Source organism: Mastacembelus armatus, chromosome 8, assembly GCF_900324485.2.
Source record: "Mastacembelus armatus chromosome 8, fMasArm1.2, whole genome shotgun sequence".
Taxonomy (NCBI): Eukaryota; Metazoa; Chordata; class Actinopteri; order Synbranchiformes; family Mastacembelidae; genus Mastacembelus; species Mastacembelus armatus.
The window spans coordinates 14,534,148-14,555,162 of record NC_046640.1 but is presented as its reverse complement, the minus strand read 5'-3'; the positions used below and the strand labels follow the sequence as shown (position 1 = coordinate 14,555,162).

The 21,015-nt window shown below is 44.3% G+C and overlaps 1 protein-coding gene across 8 annotated transcripts in view; it reads right to left on the bottom strand.

The window, feature by feature from the left end:
* Positions 1-21,015, bottom strand: part of bahcc1a (BAH domain and coiled-coil containing 1a) — a 61,803-nt gene that overhangs the window by 38,155 nt on the left and 2,633 nt on the right. For all 8 annotated transcript variants that reach the window (XM_026324328.1, XM_033325329.1, XM_033325328.1 and 5 more), the window contains exon 2: positions 20,127-20,450. In XM_026324328.1, coding sequence (XP_026180113.1) covers positions 20,127-20,298 — 172 coding nt within the window. In that variant the 5' untranslated portion in view covers positions 20,299-20,450. The remainder of the gene's footprint in view (positions 1-20,126; positions 20,451-21,015) is intronic.

Sequence of the window (21,015 nt, the reverse complement as noted above, 5' to 3'; positions counted from 1 at the left end):
AAGTGGGGGGATTTCCTTCAAACAGTCAAAGTCATCTTGAAAACATTAAGGCAACTGGTAGCCAAGTTCCTCCTCACTTCAGAAACAACTGCAGCAAGAGGGTTTTTTTTTTGTTTTGTTTTGTTTTGGTTGCTTGCCCCTCTGCTTTACAAACTCTCTCCCTGACTTTATCTTCTTTGGTTGGTTGGTGGGTGGTTTGATGGCGGGGCTGAAGGAGTGAGCCCCCTCTACAACTCCAGTAGGAGGCTGGTCTGATCAAAAGCAAGTGAGAGAGAGCGTGAGCAGGCAGTCCAGTCCTGGAGCTGGGCCCAGTGCAGGGGTGGGGGAATGTGCCAGCAGCGCACGCCTCCGACACTCTCCACACTGCATTCCTGTGGAGTGAGTTTAGTGGATGTGGTCAGTGCGGGGGTGGGAGAAGTGAAAAGGGGATGGGGAAGCAGCTGGAAGAATGGATGGAGGAAGAAACTGAAGTAACACAGGGCAACATCCAGAGGAGGGGTAAGGGGCGAAAGTTTAGACTAGAAGTGTAGATAAGGGTGTGAAGAACTGTGAGAAACTCTGGGAGTGATGAGCAGTAGAGAGTGTGTGGGAGTGTGTGTTGGTGAGCATATGTGAGCCTCTGTGTGTGCGACTGTATGCGCGTATGGTGGTCGTCGCACTGAAGACAGCCTGTGTTTGCAGAGTGGCTTTGTGGTCAGCCACTCGCTCATGATTGAAGTGATGGCAGGGTAAAAGGGATTCTGGACATTTTTTCTCATAAGTGCTATGCAAATAACATTGTCTCTCTGGGAGTGGGGTAGGGGGGTGGCGGTCAGCTGAAGCACTCCGCCCTCTTTACCCAGCTGTTTGCAAAATAGACAAGTTGACATGATAGTGATAACAGAGTTTAAGCCTAAACAAATTAATCCAACAGGCTCATCCCAGCCTGGCAGGGAGCCTGAAAACAACAATACATCCACACAATCCATGATGCTAAAGAGAAAACACATAGAAAAATGTCTTTCAGGGATATGTGATTCCAGTTTGGGCTGAGTGATGTCAAAGAACATGCAAACATCCCAGTAATATATGTTTTTCTCTGTTTATTCACTTTCTCATCAACCACCAGCTCTAGTGACCCAGCAAAATAGGTATCACATTTTTGCTGCTAGCTGAGCTGCCTCCTCAAGAGGTATTCCACCTAAATTTTTCTGCAATTAATCATTCATAACGCCCTCTTTTCTGAGAGTGTTATCATGTCAAAAAAGAGGCTCCACCTCTAATCCCATAACTCCTGTGCCAACGGTGGTGCTAGGGGTGACCGACAGGAAGAGATAGCAGAGTTCCTGCAGACAGGTTTTATGGGCACAGTAAATAGTGCGCTGGACAAACAGCACTGGTGCAGCTATTTTTCGAGGAGCAGGCCAGGAAGTGTGTCATTTAAGAGACAATAAGACCTTTGATTGTCTTGAAAGTCAGAGCTGGCTGAAAGGTTGAGCAGTGTGTGTGAAAGCTACATGGGAAGAAGATGGAGTAAGGGTGAAGGGTAAAGCACAGGGCAGGGTATGTGGCTCAGGGTTCTACTTAAGCAAAGATCTAAAGTCTCAGGGACATTAATGGACATTAAAGGCTAAGAAAAAAATTTGAGCTTGTCACTTGGACGGTGTTTAGGTTGCTCGCTGGGATCCATGTGAAAATGTAGTACCGTGCTGAGTCACTGGCCTCATCTGTGGAGAACAAGCTGAAATTCCAGGCTGGGACACAGGAGGTGGGAGGACAGATTTGAAACAGCAGCAGGACCAGGCCAGGACAAATGAGCTCAAGGCCCATTACCTTCCTTTTACACCCACCCACACATGCACACGGACATTCCCTACTCCCACAACACAGATTTAATAGCACACAAAAGAAAAACATGTGTCACCAAAAAAGAAAAAAAAAAAAGAATCATGAAACTCTGCTTTGAATTTCTCTCATTCTGCCCTTTTCTGAGAACTTGAATTTTCATGATGTAACAGGAAGTGCATGTTACTGCAGATCGGGCAGTTTTCCTTGGACTGGACTGTCATTACTGAGTGTTTTCTCTCCAAGCACCACCTTGTTATTTCCATCAGCATTTTACTTTATTAAATCCCCCTCCACATTACCTACTAAAGCAATTGCTTTTCTGTCTCTTGGTTCAGATAAAACTCAAGTGTTTCTTATGGAATGGCCAATAAAGGCTTAGCATTTTACTGAGGGCTTGCGGTAGCAAAAGTGTTTTGTTCTTTGTATACAGGGCAGCTATACACTCTTCAAGGAGAACCATTTGTTATCTGTCAAAACTTCAGTGAGTGTGCTTGTTAACTGACCCATTGTTACATGAGTGTTTCAGGGCCGTTTGTTGCGTTCCGGCTCTTTATTCCTGAGGCATAAAATTGAGATTACCATAGTGGAGCTCATCCATCTCATTCTCTCATCCACACAAGCACGTTCAACATCCGCATTTATATTTTGCTTTCTCTGGGTCTCTTTCCCTCTCTGGTTGCTTCTGTCTCATGATACACACAGACACATGAACATGAACACACACACACGCACACGCGCACACAGCAACACACCCAAACACAAAAAAGAGCCGCCCACAGCTGCGTCAGGCCATCTCTCTAACAATCCAATCTGTTTTCTTTCCCATGATGTTTCCCATTGGCACAGGGAGGAGAAAATCAGATTTACTCCCCCACAGGGCCCATGCAGTTGCACTGATATGGAAAATGATTTCAGTGCTGCTTGAGCCCATAAACATTATTTTGGTCTCCCCTGTTAATGACACATTTCTTCCCAGCATTGTGGATCTCACAGAGGAAGAGATGAGTGTGAGGGGGTGTGGAAGGAGAGAGAAGGGAGGAGGAGGAAGAGAGGAAAGGGGGAGGAATCCTCCAGGGTCTCACATATAACAGGGGAGTCCTTCACCCCTCAAACTGCATCCTGACATCCAAGACTTTTCTCACCCTTTTCCTCATTCACACACATACATACAGAAACACATACACAACTAATCAACCAAACAGGAACCTAAATTGTAACAGGTTTAACATATAGCCCCCCCTGTCATATACACACACACACACACACACAAATCAGAGCACAAACAAATCCCTACTGGAAAACGAGTGAAGTCAAAGACAGATTTCTCACCTCTCTCCTATCTAGCTGTCAGCCTGATTCCAAACACACTGCATTTGGCTCTGGGGCTCAAAGCAGCTCCACTACAATTGTGTCATACAGCCCACATATCTTTTATTGGTGGTAGCAGCCAATATAGCAGCCCCCTCCTCCTCTTGAACACAGGGATAAAATTTGTACTTTAGTGCTAAGTTACAAACACTTTCTGCCCGAGGCATATTGTCAACGAGAGGAGCACACTGTAGCCTCGAGTCCTAAACACAAGTCATTTAATATGATGGTGCTAAAAAGAGACTCCAACAGGCCAATAGCGAGGCATTAAACCTCCCATTTGGCATCCATTAAAACCCATCTGCTGGACCAAATACGAGTGGGCGAACAGGAAATAGCCACATTAGATATGACTAAAAACTGTTGTCCACTTTTGAACATTCTCTCACAGGTCTCTCAATTTTCAAATCCAAAAATGGGATTTTCATGGTTCTCTTGTTCTACTGGAAACATCACGTGGAATGCTCTGGATCTGGTTTGTTTTACAGCTGATGACTGATCTGTCTAAATCCACTGGTTTTATGTTCTGGCCATGAGGATGGATGGGTGACTAACGGCAGCTTGCGTGCCATGTTTCAGCCGACGCAGGCAAAGCTCAGCCAGCCAGGTCACGGACACAGACGTGCCTGGTAGTGGGAAAAAGACAGATTAAAACAAGTGCTCAGCATTATTCTCTGTAATTAGTCCCCTGTTAACTTTTGAACTTAATTGGTTAATTGAGATGTGGTTAGACTGGGCAGGTTTCACCTCCCTCAGGGTGACCATACGGCTCCAGTATTTCAGCCTGGTACTGCCTGGCACAGGAGGTGGCTCACTTTCTCTCTCTCTCCGTCTCTCTTTTAGAGCATCCCACTGCTCCAGTGACGAGAAGTAATGATGCCGCACAGGAGGCAGTAAAACTGTGTTTTGCGAGAGTGTTTTAGCAAAGATTGTACCCATGCACTGCACATATGTGTGTGCCACATCAAAGCAGGTCTTTGACTACCCAGTCCTGGGTGGTCTAAACCTCTCGTCTCTCAAGCAAGCGGTGCTAGATAGATAGACTTCGGAAAAGTGGAGTGGGGATGTGGGTGGATGTTACTTCACCACAGGCGAGTGTGTTTTGTCGAACTTAGAAGTCAGCTTGCTTTGGTGGAGACGTGAGCTGTGTGAGGAGGGAGAATAAAAGTGTGTGCAATACATACACAGATAAACACGCACACAACCCCATAGGCATCACACATTGCTTGAGTCTTCCCATCTCCTCTGGTTGAAGCATAATGATACCCAACACACCATATAAATCGACAAGCAGCTCGATTCATTGGGGCAGAGTTTTCCTGCTGTCTTCCCTTTTTCACTTTCATCCCCCCATCTCCCTTCGCTCCTTTGAGCCCCATCATTCATTCTCCTTCTCAGTTTTCCCTTTCTGTCCTCACACCCTCTCTATAATCTCTCCATCACTTTCTCTCCTTCCCTCTGCTGATCAGCTCAATATTTCTGTCCTCCCTCATCACCTCACTCTCTTCCCTCAGTTGCTGTCATCCACGTGCTTCAAAATGGTAACAGTCTCTCTTCATTTTTTGGGTTTTAAAAACCACTTTCCCTTTCACTTCCTTATGCCACTTGTGCTCTGTTTCTCTGCTCTTATTTGTCCATCAGTTTTCCTAAGGCCTGGGAGGATAATGAACATCTTGTTTTATGGGAAGTCACAGGTTCACCCTTCCCTCCATCAGAACTGCCCATAAATCAGCATCCCAGCATTCAACTGGCAACCGGGGCTCATCGGAATGTCCTGATCTCTCGTCCTCCCATCCTCTCTCCCCAATTTCCATCTGTGGCCCGGCGCCTCCTTTAGGTCATGGAGAGCAGTGCTGAACATGAGGAGCCTGGCTGAAGAGACTGTTTTGCTGCTGTCCTCTGAGTTCTCTTGGATTGGCCTGTAATGTGATAAAGTCCTGGACTGATGTGTGTGAGAGAAACAGAAGGCAGCTCCCTGCTCTGGCTTCTCTCTGTCTGATGTAGCCTGTCAGAGGCACAGAGACCGAACAGTGCAGATAACAGAGCTGAGAGCTGCCACGCCAGCCAGGCAATCCAAGGTCTTTCTGTAACCCTGAATATAATTTGCTGTTGGTTCACAAGAGGAACAAAGGAGAAATGTTTAATTCTTGTAGCACAGGCCAAGATGAATGCAAGCATTTTGTTCTGATAACCTACAGACAAGGGGAGGGAAGGCACCTGAGTAGCCAAGGCCAAATGATATACAGTATTACCTTACAAAGAACACGCTGCACAATCGCGTGTGTGTCTCCTTGACTTCTATTGTTGCAAACCTTAGCCATAAGGACAACTCTCCAGCAAGACTATACACATAAGAACCTTCTTTCCCACTGTAGCTGACTACACTTTCAAGTGCATACAAGGTCAGCCAAATCACACTGTAAATTCTTTTATGAAATACATCTGACAGACAGGGCTTTAAAGCTGAGTTATGTCTCCCAACCGCTGACACTGGTCATCCATGGAATGCTGCTGCCGGGGCCTGCTCAACATCTGCAGCAACACACTTGAGCAGAGATGAGTAAAATTAGGAGCATTTCCTGCAATCTGTACAGAGGAGAGAAGGTCATCTTCACCCGAACATGAGCAGATGAAGTGTAACATAGTGCAGGGCAGCCATAAAAAGTCTCCCCTTTCCCTTCTCCAGCTGGTTAGCTTGATGTAGGCTTTAACAGCTAGGAGTAGAAAAGGCACAAGGTCAAACAAGGGAGATAGAGGGAGGGATATCATCTTGATCAACTGCTCATGCTTCGTCTGGTTGGTTGGCTGCACAGCTTCCTTTGCAGTCATCTATCTCTTTTTCAGTGATCACATCCAGTCTGCTGGACAGGTAGGCAGTCTGGTCATGTGTCATCCCCCTCACTCTGTATTTGTCTGCAGCTCAAATTTAGAAACACCAGAAAGGAGGAGGGAGACCTAAGGGGGTTACAAGAGGCTGTAGCGTCTGATCGAAGTTAACAGATGTGCTGCAGCTGCTCGTTTTCTCTGCCATAGCACATCCTCAAACACACTTATACACAAAACACACAAAAATACCCCGATATATACATGTTAGCCGGATGAAAATTAAAATCATATATTTTCCAAATGGACATGTTCAATAGCACTACTGGCAGTGTTCAGGGTCTCAAATAAAAACCTTACATCCCAGAGAAACCATTAAACTGACTTTGAACAGTGTGCCTATGAGTGCACATGTTGGCTTTTCTTATTTTCCTTTAATATACACTTAGCTCTGCTGGTCATAAAGCATGTCAGCACCTACACGTTAGGCCAGAAAGCCTCATGCTATGTGACGGACCTGACCAGTAAAATGATTTGGGGAATCTATGGAAGGAAGACAAGTCATAATCGTAGACTTAAGGAGAAGAAGCACAGAGAAACCTCAGCCGGGTGTCCTCATAACCACAGGACCGCAACAGCTTTCAGCAGGTTATCACAACGGCAGCGTGAGCCAAGCTCAGTCTAGATCTGGCAGAGGCCATAATGGAGCGAAAGGGGGAGGCAGTGGGGGACAGGGAGAGACAAGGAAGGAAAATAAAGAAGAGTTATTAGGGTGATGTGAGGCAATGAAGGGAAGAAGGCCTAGTGAAATGTTTTGACACAAAAAAATAGCAAATGTGACACAGGTACTTAAACAAAGGTTTGAAAAGCAAACCGTGGCCATATTTCTTTCTGTGCCCCCGCTCCCTTTTTTTTTTCTCCCTGCTCAGTTTGACGCACACCTACACTAGTGATAGTTGCTGCTGCAGTTTCTACAAACTGCTCATTCACTTAAGCCTGATGGCAGAGCTCGTCTCCTGACTGTCAGACTGGCCATCATTCCCTGCCAGGTTGAGCAATACAGTGAGATGAGTACAGGTCTTTCACCCAAATTACTGAGATACTAAACACCTCATTATTTTTCATGAGCTCACATGAACACTAGATAGGCTAATAGCAGGAACAACCCACGCTAGAACCACAACTTGATCGCACCACTACTGTATGGTCCTGCTTTGTTTTGTGTGATACAGCCGCCGGTATCAGCAGCGGAAACTTTGACTTGTAGTGAGATCCGACACATTCCCTCACAGCCAGCGTGTGTGTGTGTGTGTGTGTGTGTGTGGATCTGTGGGTTGGAGAGTGTGGTTTCTATCTCCTTACTGTATTTGTTCTGGCACAGTGTTCTTTTGTCGGGCTGGGCTTTGCACTCCTCAGATAAGAGAGCAGTTATGTCAACACTGGGTGCTGTGAAGGAGCCGCCTGGTCGTGTTGACATTCTACAACACTGCTTATTTACTCTGAACACAGAGTTCAGCCATCATCTAGCCTCTAATGCACTAATGACCAGAGGCCTCTTAGGGTGGAGCCCCCTCCTGGCTCTGCCTGGTATTAGCACTCTGCTTGTCAAGATGAGGGGCAGAATAAGTAATGGCTGTGAAAAACCCTGACTTTAAAGCTGTAAATGGATTTTGAAAAAAAAAAAAAAAAAAAGGTTGACGAATGCTTCACAACACGCAACCCCTTGTAGACTCAGGCAGCATGAGTCTTCATATTGAGCTGAGGCAAGCAGCTCTATCAGTAAAGAGCCAATGGAGCAATCCATGCATAATTAGGGAAGGGGGGAGGGGGTTAATTGACTTCTTTGAGAAAGATCCTGATTTCTATCAGCCAGTTTCATAATCATATGAGCCAGGGCTCTCATTAAGCCCCCTCCCTCATTTATCTCTCTTTCCCTCTAACCTCTTCCTCCCTCTCTTCTCTTTCTGCCTGCTTTAAAAAAAGGTGAAACCCCAACAGCCCCTGCTCTGGCCTCAGCAGGGCAGGAAAGGGTAGAGGAGATTTATAGCTAACACCTGAGTGAGCAAGGTGCACAATGACACATAAACACATGATGAGTGCACTTACACATGCACACACTAAGGCTCCAGACTGCAGTTGACCTGACTGTGACCTCAGTGTTTTAATGTATTGGCTAGCAGGTATTAGCAGTAAACCTGCGTGCATGTGTTTCTTTAGCCTCCACACACAGACAGAACATTGCACAGAAGTTTCAGACCCAGCACTGTTTTTTTTTTTTCTATTCTCAGCAATAATACTCAAACCACAGTACAACAGGAACAGCACCATAACAAGTCCTTTGAATTATTTACAGGCAGAAAGTATACACTGCCTAATGACACGCATCCTTACCACAACCAAAATACATTACGCCAGCATGTCAACACCTATGAATACTTAGTATAACATATCCACTACGACAAGGTTTTGTTCAACATGGGAAAAAACAGCTCCCTTCTGGCTGCTTTCCTTTTCTCGTCCCTTCCTCAGTTATTCTCCCTTCCTCTCCATTCTTTGCAATAAATAAAATCTTAAATATGTTAAGACAGAGTAAGAGAGAAAAAAAAATTGATGTGGATAAAAGAGATGAATAGTGACAAGTGAGAGATTTCCTTCACAAGCCCATAAATCAGTAGATGTGGGCAGGGGCAATAAGAGGCCTCCTGTAAATAGCCAAACTTTTTCTTTCCCTTTCACAGCCAGTGCTAACCACCCTTCTCCCTTTACATGCACTGAAAAACACACCTACACAAACATATGTGCATGCTCACATACAGAGGAATGCACACTTTCTCCCTTCTACTTTGCACACTCTCCCAGATGGTGTGTGCTGGAATGGCATCCCCATTGCTTTCCAGCAATCTGGTTGTGGCACAGCAGCCTGGCTTTCTGGCAAAGAAACATGTCTCATAAAATCACTTACAGTTAGGAGTGTCGTGGGCTTCAAAGCAGTGTGCCTTCAAACCAGCACTGTTAGAGGGTCCAAGCACATGCACTGAAATAAATCCTGCTCATTCTATCACATAAAAACATACAGGTTTTAGGAATGGGGAGGAGGGTTGGGTGGTACAGCTGCTAGCACACGTAAGCAGGACAGACAGACAAGGGAAAATGAGGGAAATGAGATCTTCAGAGTATTTGCTCTATGCACACAGTGGGGTGCCACACATGGGGCCAGGATGTGGGAGAGCAGAGTGCCAGAGCACCCTGCTGGGTTTGGAAGTAGTCTATCTGCTGAGATGGTTGGGAGAAAAAGGAGTGAGCAATAGGAACAACTGTCAGTAGCCCTTTTTCAGCTCCAATGTGTTAGTGAGAATGAACGTGGACTGTTGTTTGATGCGAGACTAAAAGCTCTGCCACTAGACTGGACATATGTGTGTTGTGAAGGGAAAGCAGCGATTACGGCCTGGTTGGAGAGGTGGGAAGGTACTGTCGGTACTGAGAAACTTGAGCCTTGTACAGGACGGTCCCAGAGAATGGTGGATTGATGGAGATCCAAAAGGACTTAGGATCTGCTTTCATTCTGAATGTTCACCATCTGCTTGCCTGGAAAGAAAACCCACTGAGCTGGAGAAAACTCTGACTGAAAGATGAGACAGTAAGTGTAAAAGTGTGTGTATGTGTGTTGTGTGCATGTATTTGTGCAGACAGTGTCAGTATTGATCCTTAAGGCAGCTCCACTTTGTGAAAGCAGATCTGCCATATGGGAATACACAAATTTGCACACACAGCAAAAAACAGCATTAATATATTGCAGACCTCATAGCTTAAATAAAATTCTTTTTCTAATATAACAGACATCTGCAGTGCTGACACATGTTCCAGAGTGCCCAACCACCCTCTTCTTCCCGTACAGTGACATAGCGTACCACCATGCCAGAGGTACTGATCCATTCACTTTCCATGTGTACAGATGGCTCTGGTCTGGTAATGCCCTGTTAGAAATGATGACCACTTTCTTCCTCATATGTCACTGCTACGCCATATGAGGCAGATACAGACCTCACACATCACCAAAATTAAGCTAAATACATGCTCCATTCTATTTCCTAAAAAAACACACATCAGTAAACCCAAATAAAGTTTATTTATGAGTAGCCATCGGCCACTGCTGATCTCCAAAAACCCTCCTGGCTGAAAATGCCCAAGCAGAACTTTCATGTAATCCCTTGAGTAGCTTTGAAACACTCTAGCCTATCTATGACCCGTGACTAACTCAAATAGTAATCAGCAGAGATGCACACAACAAAATTCCTGTTATTGTCTTGAAAGTTCTCTCTAACCTCCTGGCCCCTGGAAAAACCACAATGATCTCTTGATATTTCTTCTGTCGAGTTCAAAAAAGATAACACAGGCCTAGAGACCTGATGAAAAAACAACAGATACACGCCCATAACTGTCATCCCACATGCAAGGAATGTGATGTGATTTACAGCATTTGCCAGCAAAACTGTAAAAGAAAAAGTTTTTTTTGCAAATGGGGGTGTCAGCACACCTGAGAACAAGCTGTTTCACAAGCAAAAAAAAAAAGAGCAATTAAAATTATGAGGTGAAAAATGAACATAGCTTCTTAAATTCTAACCTGGTTATTTATGCAACAGACTTACAGTAAAATGTTGTATAACTCCATCTGTGTGTGTTGTTATTCTGATTTCTGTCAAAGATATATCAGCTAATCAGTGCTGTAATTGAACCAAGTGGATTTACCGCATCCCCCAACAGCCTCATGCAGAAGTGGCGAAGAGAAAGATGGATTGAATATAAAGCGTCCAGGGCTGAGGTAGAATTAGGCACCTGCATCAGCCCCCCGTCCACCCCCACATGCTGCCCTCTCAGCTGCCTGCCACTCCGTTTCCTCTCTCGCTCATTTTGTACAATCTCTCCACCATGCAGCTCCTTTGATTGCTCTTTCCCATGTGCACACACACACAAATAATACAACATGTATAAGAATGTACACAAAAACTCACACAACACACTTCTGTACTGTTCAGAGACAGTTGTGCCAGCTGAGTTTTGATTTGGAAAGAAAAGTTGCCTCCACTACAAATAATGACATGCACTTGAGAAACAAGCAGAACGCAGTTATCACATAGAAAACACACATGCAAACCCACACACATGTATGCATGGGAAATGCACAACTCACAAAAACATGCAAAAAGCACAGAAAATGACTAAAAAGCAAGTTTAATCACAGATACACAGGCAGCCACCCACACACTGGAAACACACACATACACACGTGTGTCCACACACCCTCCCATTATGCTGTATAACCAAAAGGCATTCAGCCATTTCAGCAGCATTCTGAGAGCCAGCCAAGTGAGAGGTCTGTCAGTGCATTAGCCAGCATGTAATCATAGCCCAACCTCACTGCAATTAGAAGTGGTTCTAATTCTTCACTGGAAACACTGCCTTCTCCCACCACTAATAGTTTACTTTACTCCAACAGCTGACAGACTCATTCCTGCCTGCCCGCCTTAACTTCCTAAACACACACATTCACACAGACACACCCACAGCTGTAGTTTGTCTGTCAGTATGGGAGATCAAAATGGACCCTGGGAATAGTCCCGGGCCATATCCCACTTGTGCCACTTCAATCCCTCGAATCTGGCTGTACCACAGTTCACCTGTGTGATGGAGCTCTGTGAGTAAAGGCTTCTTCTCTGCTTTTCTTCTCTGCTGCCTTCAAGAAAATAATCGCCTATTTTACCAAACATGACAGAGAGGAATGACAGTGAAATCATTTAACAATTGCAAAAATAAAAACCTGAGAGCTCCTAAGGGCTCTCTGTAGATGAGGCAGGCGTGTGAGGGGAGGGTGCAGAGATAGCGCAGGCAAAACGTTAGCTAATGAAGACTGAGGAAGCAAGAACACTCCTTATACTGATGGTATTGCTATTAGCCTGTGCGCCAGTGCACTTGGGTGTCACTTCAAAGCATTCTCCACTATTAATCAGAGGCTATCCAACCCTACAGAAAGGGCCCCACTGGCTGCACTGTTAACTACCCCCCTCAACATCAACACAATGGAGCCGTCATTGTGGCCGTCACGCTACGCCTCGACCAGACAGCACACCTTTATCTCGGAATATACGTTACATACTCATGGCCAATTAATTTACCTGCCATGTCTCAGAATAAAAGGGATGGAATGGGTGGTGGTGGTGGTGGTGGTGGTGGTGGTAGTGTATGCACACACACATTTTCAGTATGTAGTGGTTTATGTATTTTGGTAGGGGGATGGGGAGCACCTGGATCAGGTTGCATCTAGGGAGCTGTGTATTTTGGCCTTGGGGGCTTGTCATGAAAGCACCTGCAAGAGACTGCAGCCTGTCTGGCCCAGGTCCACAGGCCCAACCCTGCCCTGTTCTCACTCTCACCTGGCAGGCCAAGAGGCAGCCCTGTTTCTCTCTGACAGCTTCTGCCCTCCAGGCCCACCTGCCTAACAGCAGCCATTCAGCTGAGGATTAACTACCGCACTGGCCCTGTTCCCTAAATAGTAGAAACATATTATACGTCGCTAATCCCAAACATGAACTCTTTCTTACTTTTGTTTTGACTATTATGATGGACAGCACTTTCTGCCATATTGAAGCAAGAGCCTGCAGGGCAGGGGTGAAGAAATTATTCTTCTTTTATCAGGGCTAATGTCCACTGAATGTATCACTGAGGCTAATAGGGAAAATACATCACCGTGTTTGCCACTGCTCGCTTCTCATAAATTTGCACATTCATGTTAAACGAGGAAGAGAGGGCTTACGATACAAGACACTCTCCCCCTCCCCCTCCTGTTGTACTTTACTGAGCAGACTGTAGCAGCCCTGAGGGGATGAGATAACCGTTCACCATTGTGAGAAAAGGCTGTCAAAGCTTTGTTTTTTTTTTTCTTCACTCTCACCTCTTTCCCTCTCTCTCTCAAGACTATAAAAAAGCTGGAGCAGTGGTTGCAGAAATAGTCCTGTTTCTATAATTAGATGTAAACAGACGAACCAGACTCTGAAGCTTACTCTGTCCCAGTGGCCCCATGGCCTCCTGGGATGTAAGATGTGCGAGTGCGTATGACGTATGACGAGCGAGTGTTTGTGTGTGTGTATATGGCTTTGTATGCTTGCAATGCACCAGTAAGTGTATGACAGCATGTGACAGTGTGGATCTAGTCTTGCTGTCGCTTCCCTCTCCTTCCCTTTGTCTGTCTGTCTCTTTCTCGTGCAGCCACACAAACTCACTCAGTCCCATCCCCCACACTCACCAGAGGGTAGGTCAGTGGCCATGCATGGCAAGCAGTGAAGGCTAATGCATGCAGCACCAGCAGACAAACACACATCTGTTGCTGAGGAGCCAGTCATTTGCCCCAGATCCTCAGGACATATACCATATCAGAGAGAGGAGGCAGTGTAGCCTAGTGGTCACACCAGGCAGAAGGGACAAAACAAAACATAAATGCGGTAGAGGGCAGACAGGGACCCACTTGGAGAAACATGGAGGACAATGAATGTAAATGAGAAGGGGAGCAATGAGAGGGGGTTGCAGGGAGGAGAGGACAGTGTATGGACATGGATCATCAAAGAGAGGACATGTAGACATGAAAGAATTTTGTTGTGTAAAACAAGTGATTTGACCAAAAAAAAAAAAAAAAAAAAAATATGGGAAGGGATGAAGAAAACTGTTTTTGTTGTAATTAATGTCAGAAGGAACATAGGAAATCCATGCAAGAAGCAAAGATAGAAAGAGATAGAAATCAGAAGAAAAATAAGAAAGAGAGAGATCATGCAACAAGTCCATTTCGGACTGAGAACTAGGCAGCTGGTTAGATGGTCCCAAGAGACTTATTAAAATGGAATTCCTGATGCTAATCTTTGTGTTCTCACAAAAGGGCTGACACATCCTTGAGAGACATACTGCATGTATGTATATTTAATGGAAAATCTCTGCATAGATTTAACACCACACCTCATTGTTTGGTACTGTGTGTCACCACCTTCCTCTGTTCCACTGACTGTCACCAAACTATGGCCTATTATATGAGTTTATCTGCCCTCCACCAAATACATCTACATTTATGGATTCAACTCTGGCAACTTAAATAGGATAGCTCACAATACAGAAAACATGCAATAACAACATACAAACAGGGACACAAAGGAAGCCCTGCACAGGAACAACTGCTGAGTTTTATAATCGTTTCCCCTTAAAAATGAATCCAATGCATGTTAGTGTTAGAGCAGAAACTTCAGCCTGGTCAGGCACCATGGACACTAAACTCTTTGTTTGACAGATAAAAACTGTGATTTTCAAAACTCCTCTTACGTGCAGCGAAAGAACAAACCATTACCACAGCACTGCTGGCTGCTGTGAATGCGGACCACAGTGGGAACACTAAACAAGCTGCATCAGTGAGCACAAAATCCCGCCAGGAGCAGTAGCGACAGATCAAGTAGGGACAGGCTCAGACGTTAGAGGGTTAACAATGCACCTGTCTAGGCCTCACAGCCAACCGCAGGGTGCCTTGGCACTAGTGGGTGGGGGTGCCCGCAAAAACTCACACACCCACCCAAACATAACAAGACACATGCTCATATATGCTCATGTGCATACAGTATTGTCAATGACCACAAATCTGCTAACAACAATAGGCCAACGGCCTCTTTTTGTTCTTTTCACTGAACGATTACAACAATAAAATTGAAATTAAAAAACAAATAATCTGGATTTTCTGCTTGAGCTGTTAATAATGTCTAACAGCTGTCACATGCAATACAGCCATGCGCTGAGGTGGGCCTAGGGCTGACTGATGAGAAGCAGCCTTGTAGTGAGAGAGGGAGGGGGAAGACAGACAGAAAGAAAGAGAAAAGGAGCAAAACGGAGAGATTTAAATCACAAACAAAGCAACAGTGGTTAACTTTGGGCAAATGTATCAGTCAATTTAATCTCACAACAATATTTTTCTTTTTTTTTTTTTTGTAAGTTTTGGTGTGGCGTGTGCTCGTCATGGGAACTGAACAAAAGATTTTTATGGCCGCACAGGATTCTTAATGTTACTTCTCACTTCCTCATGTTGAATGTAAAAATAGATAAGAAGGTTTTGAAATCCAGTGCCCTGAAATCTGATACAGGAAGGTAGCCTATCCGTTGCTCTCACCCGACGGTCTCCTTTGTGTTCGTCCTGTGTACACACCCCATGCTCGAGGTGAGTGCTCTGTGGCATCATGCCACACGATGTAGTGTGGGTGGCGGTCCGTTTGAAGCCCCTGTCTCTGAGGTAGAATGGCCACTCACTAGTCAAAATCCTCTTGCAAATCTACACCCCAGTTTTTTTTTTCCCTTCACTTTCTATGGAGAGTTTTGATGGTGAACAAAAGCAAATAAAAAGAAATGATCAAATCATTTATCTGCCATCAATTCTGCCACTTACGTTACCAGACTATAATGAATTCCAGGTGTTCTTATTTATTTTTGGTTATTTGAGACCTGGTATAATGATCTAGTAGTTACTAAAAAAAAAGCCTGAGGCTTGCCAGAGTTTTAATGATATGGATGCTTGAATATGCTCATGTTATTCCTGTAAGAAAAAAGTATTTGCAAATATGCAAGCGACGTACACTTTTAAGACAGTTGCCCTTGCATGTCATCTGGGTTTCCACTGGGAGTGTGAGAGGAAGGTGACAGATGGTGGTGGCACTGGACTAGGTGCTATTTCAGCCAGGTGTAGGATGCCAAGCAACACCTCCACTATTCAGGGGGACTCCTGTGACATCGTGTTTGAACCGTGTCATCTCACAACAATCCACAAACGAGCCCGACAACAGGCCAAGGTTCTCACTCTGTTTTGCAGAGCTGCAGCAAAAGAGGGAGGGAGAGCACAAGGCCGGAGCCAAACGGAACTTGGCCTAAAACCCACGTTCTGTCACTGTACTTCCACCACAGCAGCTACTGGATAAAATAAGTCCTTTTATGTAATATTTAAGATGGGTTATTCAAGATATCAGCTTCCTTTCCCTCAGGTAAGGCTCTCCTCAGCTTCTCTCACTAAATCCACCAAATTATTAGAGTTTGCGAGAAAGAACTAGCATGGGCTTTCAGTGGAGCTGGGTGCTGTACTGCTAAATAATTACCTCTGCCACTGCTCTTGTCTGGGGGTCAACAAGGATGGAGGGTAGGTAAAGGCAAAAGGGAGAGGGGTACAAACAGTGAGCACTCACAAGGCCAAGGAGAAGTCGTCGTACTTCCCACAAACAACCTTCACCCACTCCCCGAGGTTTTGTTCTTTAAAGACCCTAGTTGTAACCATCTCTATACTAATTCCACCAAACACCTGTGTTTGTCTTTGAAGCGTCTTCCAAACAATCACAGGCACATGGCATATCCCAGCAATGAGAGGTTCAATAAAAGTCTCAGTGAAGTTATTTATTCCCCTTGGGGGAAAAAATGGGAGAAGGCAGACAGCATAGCTAACCTTTGAAGGGGGAAGCTGCTCGGATATCCAGCTAGGACATAAAAACCGAGGGAATGACAGGGACATTCTACCAGAAAACAATAAAGGGGGTGGAAGGGACTGTTTTTTATCTTTAACAGCAGCTGTAAAACACACACAAAGCTAGGGTCTGCAACAATGGCCCAGGGCAGAAGAGGGTGGCTAAAACAGAAGTGGCAGGAAGACCACTGCTTCCCAGACACAAGGGTCTTCCTGCTGGAAAGAAAGGAGATTGAGAAATGGAAGGGAGGAGAGAGAGGACAGCTTATGGAGAGGGAGACAGAGGAGATGTGAAGGAAAGGGAGGCCCAGTCAGCACGATGACACAAATATGACCTTTGATTACATGGGGTGTTTAGAGCAGAGGTAAGCCATAGACGACCGTAGAACCCCCTGCTGCTTTCACACAGCCACACCTCAGCCAGAGCACACTGATCAGAACAATATGGCTGAAAGATGAGCCCCGAGCCATAAATGCCAGCAGTAAAGACAGCTCCAGTGTGTCTCCAGATCTGACACTATCCAACATCTGAACCTCAGTCTCACAGCCAAGTGAAGACTGTCTCCAATCCTACGCTACAGCAAGCAGAAGATAAAATTACTATTTCAAAGCCCTTGTAAATGAACTAGTTGCATTAAGCCACATTAGATGAGTTTTTTAGGCTTGTGTTTGTGTTTGAGCAAACACAGGGAGAAAGAAGTTGCTCCAGGGTGACATTCCCAGATCACAGTGCAAGTGCAAAATATACGCTGACCACCTGACATGCATTACAAATGACTGGCTCATAGTACGTGAAGACGGACAGAGGCAAATGCACACTGACAGAATCTCTACCAGTGCTCAGTAACATGGTTCAGTGAACGAGAAGGTAGGAGTTTGTGTTTGTGTCTGCTGTTGCCTGATTACCAGGCTGTGTAAAAGAAATTTCCTCCCAAAATATGTTGAAATTTGGTAACCCAGCAAGGAACAATGCCAAGGGAGGGTGTTGCAACCATCATCATTCTTTTCAGCAGCAAGGGTGAGGGGAGCGCTCACAATAAATACCTCTGCAAAGTCAGAAGAGCCCTTTCAAGAAGCCACGTCAGAAACTTGCCTCTGAATGCATTTTTACATCAACCCTAAAATATTCATGCTCTTTGTAAAGTATTCATGTGAACCAGTGTGCAAGTTTGTCCCCAGGGGGAAAGTGAAGAGAAACTGAAGGGATCCAACACACTCAGCAAACATCATACTCAGTTGTGCTAATGTTGCTAGCATACGGGACACTTGGAGGGACACTAATGACCTGCCCTGTCAAGATGAACAAGTCTCGGGCCATTTTGGTCAAACAAGTTGAAGTTCGGTCATAGAGTGACCTGCATTCATTGGAGTTAAAAAAAAAAAAAAAAAAAAAAACTTTCGCTGCCTGCTAAAGCACAATCAAAAAACAGAATAGTTAAATATTAAATTTCAACCTAAACAATGAAAATAGTTTTAAACATGTAAATAAGTTTTTTTGTGTGTGTCTTGTGTCATGTGGATGTGACACATACAAATTTACATTGTCTGCTCTTCTGATTGATCACGATTGTAAAAATACATGCCAAGAATAATTGCAAATTATACTTCATGTCACATCCACCTATTTGCATTATGACATGCTTGACATTTTCAAAGATTATTAAAATAATAAATCAAAGATCACTCACCAACAGAGCGCAATAACAATATAACTCACGGCCTAGAGAGAATTTAGAAATTATGTGAACTCATTTCAAATTATTTCCCATGTTAATTCAATCAAATACCTGAAATGTAAAGAATTAACTCATTTTCTAGATCTTGAGGATATTACCTAGACTTGTCTCTAGTCACGCCCATGTGTCACTGACGAGACTGGGAAGAACAATAAACCACCTGTGCTGTTCATTGAAGAGTGATGACATTTGGAGGGTAGGTCTTTATGTTGGTGCAGCACAGTACTACAGAAGAAACACCAAAACTGGTCGGGGGAGCACCTGTGCCCTGTAGCCGGCATTAGCCTTCATTCTCTCAACAAAACATCTCACGAGAAAAAAAAAAAAAAAAAAAAAAAGACACACAGATGCAGGCAGTGTGTGTGTTTGAGTGTGTGCATGTGTGTGCGTGTACTGCCAAAAGCAAACATGAATGGTGAGAGATGAATGGTGAACAGTGCCCACGAATTCTCCTGAATCACTAATTACACCATGTGTTTAGCATGATTTTTCCAAATGAATTCAGTCTTTGTAAACACTGTGAAATAGGAAATATCTTTGATTAGCCTAACACAATGCTGCTAGAACAGTTTCATATAAAAATAAGCAAATTAATTATTAAAATGCAATGCAGAACACAAATAAATAAATAAACGCTGAGTGCACCAAGCCCACCGAATACAGTTAGAAATACTGCTGATATGCATTACTTTAGAGGACTAAATAGTCCTCACTTGCTGCAACATAGCGTGTGTTTTCCAGAATCCACATAAAAGGAAATTGGATCAGAAGTGTGTTTGGTTCAATTAATGCCTCAGTTTTGTGACATCTTACTAAAATCTCCTTTTGTTAAATGGAAATTCAAGGAACAACAATATATTATGATCCAGTTTAATCCAATATCTGTGCTTTTTTTTTTCTTTTGTTGAACATAAAAGTTAAATCCAACACACTATCTATGTAAAATAACACATGTGGCTTGAAAACATAATAAATCAGATTAAAAAAAGCAGCCTCTGCATTTTCCCAAATATATCAGCTGCTGTAGATTATTCTGTTCAGCAGTCTTTATTTTGACTTGTAGCGTTTGGACTATTAAAAGTGGGCATGGTCACTTGTTAAACCTGATGCATGCACTGTGAACACATTTGCACCCCGACACTTTTTAGGTCCAGTACAGGAGGATTTCCAAGCACTGCTCTACTTGATACAACCTTCATGGCTACCAGTGTAAACCGTGCAGATCTGCTCATGGGGCAGGTCTGTAGCCCACGGTTTTGGTTCTGTGGCACTTGTGTGACATTTTATCACTTTAACGTGAAGTGACAAAATCTCATTCCAGATTCAGCTCCACAGCCAGTAGGAAACCAGTGCCACGGTGCTCTGTCCAACTTCCTACGTGCAAACTAAAACAGATCTTAAATGCCATTTTAAATACCACGGCATTTACCTAATTTATCAAATGAGCAGTGGTTTAACTGAGATGCCTTTATTGCCTTTGAGATACTTTAGCTATAAATGTTGATTCAGCTTAATCAAAATTCCTGATCACAGGCCCAGTGTAAATCAAATTTCACCTGATTTATTAGCTGATATTTGAACAGTGAAACTCTGTCAACAGCCACGCCTGGGCGGCCATTTATTTGGGGAGAAACTCCCGGCTATTCTTCTCTTTTGTGCAAAAATAATCAGCTTTGTAGTAAAACACACACGACGGCCCTAGCCTGTTATTCACGCTGAGAAATGCGCAGGTTTTGTAGCGCAACATTGTAAGAGCATTTGAAACAACAGCCAGCGCTCAGAGAAATGTCGCTACGTGGACTAAAAACATTTCAGTACCTGCGTGCTAAAAACCCTGTAGATGTTTGACTAACCTGAGTGGGGAGCCATTGGTATGTGCGAGGGGTAGTATTTCCCCGGCGGGAAGTGACCGGCATGCTGCACGGAGCTGTGGCCCGAGGGAGCGATCCGAGAAGCGGCTCGGTGCACCAGGGCGCCCCGCTCTGACAGGAGGTGCGCCGGAGCAGCGAAATCCCGTCCTTCCATTCCGAAGAATGTTGAGTAATCCGAACTCCGGATAGGGCAGGTCAGGAAAATCAAATGCAACCCATATAATAATCCTTTCCTTCAGATCTATGTGTTGCATTCAGTCGATCGCAGGCTTCTCCAGCCAAAATCGTAGCCCCCGATCATCTTTTCTGTCAAAGGAGAAATCCAAAGCAATTTTCAATATCAATAGAAATGGAAAAGCAGGTCAAGAGTCAGACGATGCAAAATAACCTACTGACAGTGCAATATACCCCTATATAAAACAATTCATTAGTACCGCTCCACTGGGTTTTGCTGTAGCCTATATGCCTTTCTGTTGTCATATCAAGGTTTCTTGGGCAGAAAGATGAAATCACCTTTGTCGATCTAAAAACTGATGGTACTGAATAAATGACCGCACATACAAACGATCAGCGATGCTTCCAAAAGCCCACTGAGCTCGGCTCAGCTTCAGCTCTATTGATCAGCCTGGTATAGGCCTAATATTCATCATATGGAGAAGTGCACTTCATGTTCCACAGGCACAACGAGCAGACTGACACACTTTGGGTTTCTAGCTATATAATGTTTTCTATTTAATAATATTCATGTTATATTTATTCAAACAATTAATTCAACTACCACCTCCTCAGTTGCCAGCTGTCACGCTCCCCCAAAATCATGGCACGCATATTATCATGCAATATAAACTAGGCTATATTTATTTTATGAAAC